Source organism: Suncus etruscus, chromosome 10 (genome assembly GCF_024139225.1).
Source record: "Suncus etruscus isolate mSunEtr1 chromosome 10, mSunEtr1.pri.cur, whole genome shotgun sequence".
Lineage (NCBI taxonomy): Eukaryota > Metazoa > Chordata > Mammalia > Eulipotyphla > Soricidae > Suncus > Suncus etruscus.
The window spans coordinates 70,802,216-70,812,594 of NC_064857.1; the positions used below are offsets into that span (position 1 = coordinate 70,802,216).

A 10,379-nucleotide genomic window follows, 5' to 3' on the forward strand; every position below is an offset into this window, starting at 1 on the left:
GACATCCGCCAGCCCTTCCACCAAGTTAGCCTTCCACAGAACACAGCAGCCTTGGCAGATAGAGCTCCTGGACCCCAACTCAAATTCAGAAAGTGAGGTCACCTAAACACATTAGCGCAACAGTGTTTGGCAACATTACTGTGTCTGTGAAAAGTAGAGATGGGACTTGGACAAGAACAGTGTTTCCAAGACACTACTGGCGGGACTCAGGAGCCACAGAGCTAAATATTACAATTAATGCAGTTTAGACAAGTCTGTAACACTAGGCTACAAAACCACCATGCCATGAGGTTTTTTGTTTTTGTTTGTTTTGTTTGGGCATGTTAAAGGGTTACTCCTGGCTTTACCTTCAGGGATCTTTCCTGGTGGTGCTTGGGGACCAAAGATGACAAGGATTAAACACAGGTTAGCCTTATTCAAGGCAAATGACTTATCTGCTGTACTATCCCCAGTATGATTGTTCCCTTTGCCCCCAACCATGTCTAGCTGCCTTCTCTTCTCTTCCCTATTGTTGATGGGACAGTAAGAACCATGTGGACTTAAACCCCCATCACATGTCATGACGTAACATTTTAAGAACCCCAAAAATCAAGTCTGTAACCAGACCAGGGAATATTCTTTTTTTTTTTTTTTTCTGAAAATCCAGTTTATTTTCCATGTTGTGGACAGATCCAGTCAATGTGATCAGTTTTTCTGCATGTGTAATAATTTATCAAAATAAGTTTTCCCACAAGATTCTTTTCCACCAGCCCAGAAAATCCTGGTCTGACAACATACCCAAATAAAGCTCTTAGAAATCACCTCTTAAAATTTGTAAGTGTGGCCAAGTCTTTCCTGTAACATTTACTGAACTACAAATGGCTAAAGAGCAATTATGTTTGGAAAGGTGACTAATACAACAGTTGAATTCATGAAATTAATTTTAGTGCACTTTGCTCCAGATTTAGCCAACATGCTACATTGTCCTTTGGGGGGAGGGGAGGGAATTGGGAGCGCACAAAGTAGACTTGAGGAGTTCCATTGTAAGAAAAAGGTATGACTCTGCAAGCAAAACAGTGTAAGCTGCCTTTTTTTCCTTAAGACCTGGACATTTTAAGACAGAAGCTTTGCAAAACATTACACAATTTTTTATTATTAAATGAGAAAAATCTCATTTGTTACATCGTCACATTGCTAGTCAGAGAAATGCTGCAGTGATGAAGAAGGTCAATGTTGGATCAACCAAAGTCCTCATTTCTACAACATTCATTTACAAAGAAATAAAGTTCAACACAGCCCAACACAACATTCTTGGGTTTTCTTCATATTGAAGTCCCCCAAAAAATCATCTTCTAATGGGGTTTTTTACTACATAAATTATAGTTCTTCATTTTTACAATTCACCCCAAATTGTATGAGATGTATCACACTAAAATTTCTAAAGCTGTTAGGAAATCCTTCACACATCATCATCATCTGATGTGTCACTGCTACTTGTTTCTGTGTCATCATTCTCAATAGTGGGTTTGAAAGTGCTGTTTTTCCAGGGTCCAAACTTGAAGTCACAGATCAGACCATTTTTCAAAATACCATTTTTCCGCAGGCCATTCTTCTGTAACTGTTCACTAATAACTTGGAATTCTCTCATTTCATCTTCAGTTAAAGGAGCACAAGTTTCATCATTTTCACTGTCTTCTTGCCAGCCCATCTCCTTTAACAATCTGTGTTCTGCTTCAAGTGAACTTGAAAGAACATCCGTTTGTGGGAAGGTAGAAGAACGAATGATCTGTTGAGATATCACTGAGGCATTGCCATTCTCTTGAGGAACTTCACTTTCATCAAAATTTCGGTTTATGTCCCTTTCTTGGCGAGTACTATTGCTGTTATGCAAATTAAACGAGTCGTCATCCTTCTCTGAACCAGCATGGCTTTCATCTTCATGTTCCTCTTCTACTCTGTCCCTCTTTAATGCTTTCAAAAATTCACTCTTCTTATCAGTACGCATACGGGTCAGTTTGGTTAGCCGAGGCTGCTCTTTTACTGAAGTTGTTGATGGACTATAATTCTTGGCAGTTGGTTTAAAAGCATTAAAGTTACCAACACTGTAAGTAGACTCATGAGAGAAAGAACTCCCAACTTTATTTTCTTTAGTTTGGCTTTTCCATTGTGTAGGTTTTGTAGGTGGAGCAGCAGGTTTAGGGACTAAGCCTTTATAAACACTTGGGCCAGTCCCATTCTTAGCTGGCTGTGACTGAATTGGGAATCCAGAGAGCTGTAAGTCTTTTGCATTACCTTTCTTAATAACCAGCATCCTTGGGGTTCTAGATTTAGGATTCGGAGGATATTCTAAGAGAGGAGCTTGGGAGATTTTTTTGGTTTGGTATGTGTGTGTCTGGGCGTGTAGGCCCCATACACCTGCAGCTAAAGATTTATTCTGATTTGGTTCTCTCTCATACTCAGGATTTAAAGATGGAAAATCTTCAGCCTCAAACTGTTTACGTTCTCTCCTATCATCTTTCCTCCCTGTTTCATTGTCAGGTATGCTGTTTTCGTGTAGTCCTTGGCTTTTTCCAGGATGAAAAATACTGCTACGAGAACGGGAACTTCCACCATGGTACCCCCCTCGATGATTTATGTTTTCTGTACCATTTCTTCCATGTGTACGCCATCCATTTTTTTCTTTCCTTCCAAAATTACCTCCATTAGGTCGTCCAATACCAGAATCAAAGCCATCTGAAGAGTTGTGTCGTCGACGATTCACATCATACCGATTTTCTGTCCATGAAAAATTTTCAGAATGCTTCTCAAAATTCAATGACGACTTTGTTGACGATGGCGGAGTAGGAAAATTAAGCCAGGCTGGTGCAAAGTCATGCTGCGCCATTTAGGTCCAGTCTCTCCGACTCAATGAAATAGGCTTCAACACCTCATGGCAAGTCCAAATTCCAATAGGACTGCACAGGAAGGTGTTGCGTTTTTCTCTGTAATCTTTATGTTTTCCAGTTTGTTTTTTTATTTTGTATCCTCTGAAATAATATCCAAGTTCTTTAAAGATACTTAATCTACGACTATTTGACATAGAGTTACTACTTCAAGTCAGCTACCCATACTTCTGTTTTAAAGTTTTCATATGGCTATCTTCAGAATAAGCCAAGTTCCTTGGATTTAAGATTCTATAGTCTTCTTGAATTATTCCATGTATTTGTCACAGTTGTACTTATCCACTCCAGATGAAATATCCAAGTTATGAGCCCAAAAGCAAAAACAAAAAGAAACTTCACATCTGAAGGGCATTCCTAAACATTCAGCATCTACAGACACATAGCTATCTCAATACTACCATGCTGCTGGGAAATGGCAACATCTTAAATCCCACTTAAATAAAAGATAGAAGGAGAAAGATTGTGTTTTTCAATGTCTTCATTTAGAAAATCTGTCCCATTGTGATCTGAAAAGGGTTGAGGTAAACAATTCCTAAAATTTTTAATAAAAGTAAAAATAAACTGCCATGGGACGTCAGAAATATTTAAACAGTAATTTGAAACTGTCGGAACTATTCAGTACACAAATCAAACATATCTTACAGTTCTGGCTGAAGAACACCAACAGAGAGGGTGGGGGAGGCAAAAATACCACCAGCTGCAATACTTGAGTATGTTATAGAATCCGTCTGAACCGAAATAGTGAAGCGGTGTCCGTCACTCTTTTTAAGCGGCTTGTAGAAACATTCACTACTATCAGAACACTTCCGAGACGATTCCTGCCGATCTTAAACTTCTGGGGCAAAATTATCCAAAAACATTGTAATTCCAAAATGGCCACTTGAAATATCCGAGGCCTTTCACACAAAACCTAGAAGAAAATCTTCATATCTGAGTAATTCGATCACCTTCGGCCGCACCAGAGGGGCTCCGGGCCTGGGGTGCCGCCGCGCTCGATCCCGGGAGGAGGTTTTCGGTACTTTGAATAATCCCCTTTTGCCGCTTTTCCCTCCCCCACCGCCAGTCTCGGTCCCAAAATGGCGCCGACCCGATCCGCAATCGGAATATTCTTATTCTTTAAGAATTTTCTAGAACCATTTTATACTCAATATAAAGTACAAATTCTTAATGCATCCCAAAACTGAAACAGAAGCTAGATAGTACTGAGATTATGGAACTTGCCTTGCATACACTATGGTCACAACAACGGTTTAAATCCTAGCATATATATTTTCCAGAGCAGTACGCCCCAGCCTCCCAGATTTTTATCAGGATGTTTATTGGGTATGGCCTCTTTCAGTAAAAGTAATATTTTAGGTAGGTCCCCAATACATAAGCATGTTTTCATAAAACCACTCAAGGCCAACTTAAGTGCCTGGGGTTGTTGGATCTCAGATGCCACCAAAGATATTCCCAGCAGTAGAAGAATAGGACAATGGGAAAGGGCATGTTCAGGGCAGACTCAGGATCTTGCCTTCCCTAAGACACATGCTTTAGCACCTGTGCCACCTCCCTGCCCCCAAGAAATATACAACAGACTTCAATTATGAAGGCATAATTATGAGGGATGCATAGCTTCCAATTCTCAACATTTATGAACTTGGCATGCTATGGGTTAAAGCAGAGTTCCCACACACATGCCAGACATATGTACTATCTGTGATCATATCCCCTTCCATTGTAAGTGACAAATTCGCCCATTTATTGACCCAAGACACAAAAAAGGAGAATTTGCTCCATCTACATGACTTAAGATTTTTTTAAAAAAAATCAACCTGTAATAAGTCTTAATAAATACTTAATTAATACCTAATAAATACTTATGTTGGACCCTAACTTTATATACTTGGTTTAACTATAGTAATTTAGTTTCTCTTTTGAAACTATATGCAGCATTGCTCAGGGGTTACTCCTGGCTCTGTACTCAGGAATCACTTTTAGAGGGCTTGGGGGACTATATAGGATGCTGAGTCTCAAACCACATAAAAGGCTGCTGTGTATCTCTCTTGTCCTTCGGTACATTTTGCTGGAGAATACCAACAGTTCAATTTCAAGATTTTCTCTGGTAGGAAGGAGTCTACCACTGTTCAATGCTCAACAAAGGAGCCCTTTGAGCTGGTTAAGCTGCCACTAACATTGATTTGACAAGTCTGAACTTTGGTATTTGGAATAAAGCATCTTGAGCTGGAGAAACTCAACTTAGACCCAGCACTTCAGAGAAAATTCTACAAGGAAAGAAAGCAAGGCGTGTTGAAATCAACTTAGTAAATCAAGTGATCCTGTAACTGCACCAAGACAGAGGACAGCAAGGCAGATTCCAAAAGTTCTGAGAATTTAGGATCCACCATTGGCCAAGATGTGTGCTGGGGTTTTCCTTTGCACTGTCCAGCCCTGGCAGCTGGCAGAATGGATGGTTTGTCTTCCTGAGTGAGATTTCAGGACCTGGAAAGCCCAGCTTTCTCCCTAGTTATTTTAGAGATAAGAGGCCCCAAGGCTTTAAAGCTGGAGCAACCCCCTGAGTTTGAGAGTTTGAGTCTTGACTCACATTAGCTGAGTGACCCTGGGGCAAGTTTACTTAATCCCTCTAACTGGGGGGGGGTGTCCCTCCCACTAGAGAACAAGATAATACCTCTGCTCAAAGGGGCTTTGAGGATTAGGGATACTGTGTGCAAAGTACACAGGTCACAAGTCCCCAAATTGTAAGGTAGGAAAAACTGAAGGTGAGGAGGGGTTAGGGGTGGTACTTAGGAGAGGTTGGACTTACAAGGTCTAGTCAAGGGGAGGGCAAAGTTAGAATTACTGCCCCCTACATCTTAGGTAGAACCTACAGAGCACCTTGTCGACCTTTACCAGGTTCAGTTTAGAGTGGTTTTTAAGTCACTTAAAACAAAATCCGGGCCCGGAGAGATAGCACAATGGCGTTTGCCTTGCAAGCAGCCAATTCAGGACCAAAGGTGGTTGGTTCAAATCCTGGTGTCCCATATGGTCCCCCGTGCCTGCCAGGAGCTATTTCTGAGCAGCCAGCCAGGAGTAACCCCTGAGCACCGCTGGGTGTGGCCCAAAAACCAAAAAAAAAAAAAAAAAAATCCCTATCCGGGCTGGAGAAATAGTATGGAAGTAATGTGTTTGCCTTGAATGCAGAAGGACGGTGGTTCAAATCCCGGACCCCATAAGGTCCCCAAGCCTGCCAGGAGCAATTCTGATCATAGAGCCAGGAGTAACTACTGAGAGCTGCCGGGTGTGACCCAGAAACAACAACAACAAAAAATCCTTTTCTCCAAGTTCAGCAGTAGCCATGTTACTGTATTTGCACTATAAACTTATCACCCAGAAGACAGTTGGCAAGGGAGGAAGTGGTGTCTAGTTGAGGTGTGTCATCCCTCTCCTTTCTCAAAGTTAAGAATTCACTGAGAGTTGGTTTCCAGTCTTTGTCCACTGGTGGTGGTGGTGGGGGGGGTGATGGTGGAAGAAGTATAAGTCAGCTGCTGGGCCACAGGTTGTGCTAGAGGGGCCTGACCCCTGACCCAGATGAGGGTCCATAATCCATTGCTTCTCAGCTGGATTGTACATACTACCCACAGGGTCTGGGGAGGGGCCAAGACCCTCGAAAGTTCCCTGTGCTGATTTCTAGACCTCCCTGGAGTGAGTCAGCATCTACAGTGCCAAGTTAACCTGAATTCCCCAATAGACAGCCTATCCTCTATTCTTGGATTCAAAAGCAAGACAGACAACCAACTTAGTGACTAACATATGAAAATAACCTGAAATGTGTAAGAACACAGAGCTCTTCAATGCCATTAAGTTAGAAATCCAAAAGTGTTGGGGGCATATCCTGTCAGGGATTATTCGTAAATTGCTGAGGGAAAATGGAGTGACAGGGATTAAATTCATGTGCAAGGCAAGAACCCTGCCTGCTAAAGGACCTTTCAGAATCAAGAATCAAGAACCCTGCCTGCTAAACGACCTTTCAGAATCAAGAATCCTAACATTTACAATTCTCCAATGAAGAACATTCCCATCCCATCTTCATTCCCAAAATGAAGTTTGTTTGTTTGTTTCCCTGAAAAAATTGACTGTGTTATGATATCTCAGCTCCCATAAGGCAATTAATTCTTTGGAAAGCATCAATGAAGACAGAGGGTGCTGCTTTTATCTTGAGATGTTTCCTGGAAAGGAACCTCAGGCTGTTTTCACAAGCCTGCTTAAACTGATGATCAGGGGCCTGAGAGATAGTACTTTCTCTCAAAATGAAACTTTCTCTCAGATAGTACATTCTTTCAGAGAGGTAGGGCTTTCTTGCATGTAGCCACACTGCTGTCCCAGGTTCAATCCCCAGCATCCCTGAAGCCCAACAGGAGTTCTGAATGCAGAGCCAGGAGTTATCCTTGAGCACTGCCAGGCGTGACCCACAAACCCTCCCCAAATTAAAACTAAATAAACTGATGACCAGTTGAAGTAAGCATGGCCTGAAGTCCCCACGTGGCAGCAACTGTTTTAAAAAAACTGGACACTGTATTGTGTCTTGGCTCTCCTGGTTGACAGGCAAGGGTACCTTCAAGGACTGAGCAAACAGCTAAATCTCACCATCTAGCTAGCAGCTGCAACAGAAAGGCTTTTCCAGTCTAGCTGTGCACTCCCACATTTTCAAGTTTCTCATTCTGTTCAGTGTTCACTGTCCCCGGACCCGTCCGGTACCTTCCTGCAGGCACCTGGCTCCCCTTTGCACCCTGAAGCCTTCAGCCTGAGCCCACTAAGGGCACACAAAGGTGACCTTCTTGGCAGTAGAGACCAATTCTGAGCATGAGGTCTTTTCCTTTTAAGTCTCCATCAGGGGACTGCCCTGTTACCTAGCACAGCACCCCAGTATTTAACCCTAAACGGAGAGAATTCGTGTGGATTCGTGTGGATTCCAGAAGCTTGTCTGGTCCCTTTATGAAGCCGCAACAAGAGTGTCTGGGCACGCGCCGGCTTCTTCAAGAGACCCCTGGGACCAAGTTATTTATAGCGGAAAAGATTGACCCCGACCTCCGAAGGGCGCAGAGCAGGAACCGAGTCTCATTTCGGGGCGAATAAGAACCACCTGGAGAGGCTTTTGCAGCCCGTTCGTCACTGCCCAGCTCGTTATCCTCTTCCACACCGTATCCTCATAAAGACTATTCTGGAAGAGTCACCACTACTCGGTTTTGTTCTGTGCACAACACAGTTTCATCAACAGCCAGCAAGCAATGCGCTACCTTCCTGTCAGCGGGCATTGGCCAGGGTAATGTTACCTTGTCCCTACTACAGAAGGTGACAGCCAGCGCAGACGCAGCAGCTCGCCTCTCCTGTGCCCTGGATTGGCACCTCGCAAGCGAGCAAAGCGGGGTCCCCTTTGCTTCGTAGACTCTTCCCTTCCACCCCTCTCCCCCATCGGGCGTCTAGGACTTTCAGTGAACATCCGATGAGCAAAGTGGGGGTTATGAGGTCTTTCAGGGAAACCAAGGTGTGCGCCCAGGAGACGGGGTTCCCCAACCGACCGAGTCCCCGTCGCTTAACAAAACCCTACTTCCCGCAGCTGCGCCTTCCCGGGTTACCTGAAGCAGGTGGTGAGCTCGCCCGAGGGCTTGAGACACGGGTACTTGGTGGTGGCGACCTTGTTCTCCGAGCACACCTCCCTGCGGGGGAAGAGCGAGGGGGTCGGTCCGGGCTGAGCGCGCGCGAGTCGGGGTGCGCCGGTCCCCGCGCGCGTCTGCAGAGGGGCCGCCCGGAAGAGCGGGGCCACCCGGGGACCCGCCGGAGGCTTTCGGTGGCACGGGCAGGGCGGGAGCACTGTGCAAGCAGGGGAGGAAGCCGGGCTACGCGTCGCGCCAGCCGCGCATCCAAGCCGGCTCTCCGCCCGCCCGCCCGTCCGTGCGCGCGTCGAGAACGGGGCGCCGGGCGCGCTCCACTGGCCGCACTGACCTGCCGCGGTCCTCGGGCTCCTCGCGGTAGCTCCAGGCGTGCCCCAGCGCCAGCAGCAGCAGCAGCGGACCCAAGCGCCTGCCCAGCTGCCCCGTCGCCGCTGCTGCCCGGCTCGGAGGCGGCGGCACCATCGGGGACGCTCCCGGCTCTGCCCGGCGCTCGAGCACCGCCCGGCCCGAGGCTCCCCGCTCCGCCCGGCCACGGTCCTCGGCAGGGGGCGCTGGGGGCAGCGGCGGGTGCGAGCGCCACCTGCCAGGGGCGCCGGGGGCTAGCTGGGGACCTGAGGGGGCAGGGGCGTCGGCTAGGGGCTGGGGTCCCCGCGCAGCTCACAGCGAGCCCGGAGAGTCCCTCTCGGGATGGGATCCTCGCGTCTCCTGGGCCGCCCTGCGCGACTGGGCTCTGGGCGGCGCTGGCCCTCCGGCCTCTTCCAGGGCAGGGGAGGAGGGAGGCGGCCGGACCCAAAGGCTTGTTTGCATTTGCAGGGGGGAGGAGGAGGAGGAGGAGGAGGAGGAGGAGGAGGAGGAGGAGGAGGAGGAGGAGGAGGAGGAGGAAGAAGAAGAAGAAGAAGAAGGGGAGGAGGGGGAGGAGGAGAAAGGAAGAGAAGGAGGGGGAGAAGAAGAGGAAGAGGAAGAAGAGGAGGAGATAGGAGGAGAGAAAGGAGAAGGTAGAAGAGGAGGAGGAAGAAGAGGAAGAGGAGGAAGAAGAGGAGAAGGTAAATGAGGAGAAAGAGGAAGAGAAGGAGGACGAAGAGGCAGAGGAGGAGGAAGAGGAAGAGAAGGAGGAAGAGGCAGAGGAGGAGGAGAGGAAGAGTAGACGGTAGAAGAGGAGGAAAAAGAGGAGGAGGAAGAGGAAGAGAAGGAGGAGGAGGAAGAAGAGGAGAGGAAGAGAAGGTAGAAGAGGAGGAGGAGGAAGAGGAGGAGGAAGAGGAGGAGGAGGAAGAGGAAGAGGAGGAGGAGGAGGAAGAAGAGGAAGATAGGAGAGAAAGGAGAAGGTAGAAGAGGAGGAGGAAGAAGAGGAAGAGGAGGAAGAAGAGAAGGTAGATGCGGAGGAGGAGGAAGAGGAGGAGAAGGAGGAGGAAGAGGCAGAGGAGGAGGAAGAAGAGGAGGAGGAAGAGGAGAGGAAGAGGAGACGGTAGAAGAGGAGGAGGAAGAGGAAGAGAAGGAGGAGGAGGAAGAAGAGGAAGAGAAGGAGGAGGAGGAAGAAGAGGAGAGGAAGAGGAGAAGGTAGAAGAGGAGGAGGAGGAAGAGGAGAAGGAAGAGGAAGAAGAGAGGGTATAAGAAGAGGAGGAGAAAGGTAGAAGAGGAGGTAGAAAAAGAAGAGGAGGAGGTAGAAGGGGAGGAGGAGGAGGAGGAGGAGGAGGAGGAGGAGGAGGAGGAAGGAAGGAAGGAAGGAGGAGGGGGATTCTCCCTGGAGTGGGGCAGGGAAGGGGACGCAGACGGGGAGCACTGGGATTCGACGCACGTCCTCCCTGTCTCATTG

At 47.1% G+C, this 10,379-nt stretch overlaps 2 protein-coding genes across 2 annotated transcripts in view; both read right to left on the reverse strand.

Moving 5' to 3' along the window:
• CCBE1 (collagen and calcium binding EGF domains 1) overlaps positions 1–9,031 on the reverse strand; it is a 167,484-nt gene extending 158,453 nt beyond the window's left edge. Inside the window, exons 1-2 of the mRNA XM_049782057.1 lie at positions 8,901–9,031; positions 8,534–8,614 (exon numbers count right to left, since the gene is read on the reverse strand). Coding sequence (XP_049638014.1) covers positions 8,534–8,614; positions 8,901–9,031 — 212 coding nt within the window. The remainder of the gene's footprint in view (positions 1–8,533; positions 8,615–8,900) is intronic.
• LOC126020570 (vasculin-like) lies at positions 616–4,011 on the reverse strand. The gene has a single exon (XM_049782056.1). The coding sequence runs from the start codon at positions 2,861–2,863 to the stop codon at positions 1,439–1,441; it is 1,425 nt and encodes a 474-aa protein (XP_049638013.1). The 5' UTR covers positions 2,864–4,011; the 3' UTR covers positions 616–1,438.
• Positions 9,032–10,379: the final 1,348 nt, after the last annotated feature.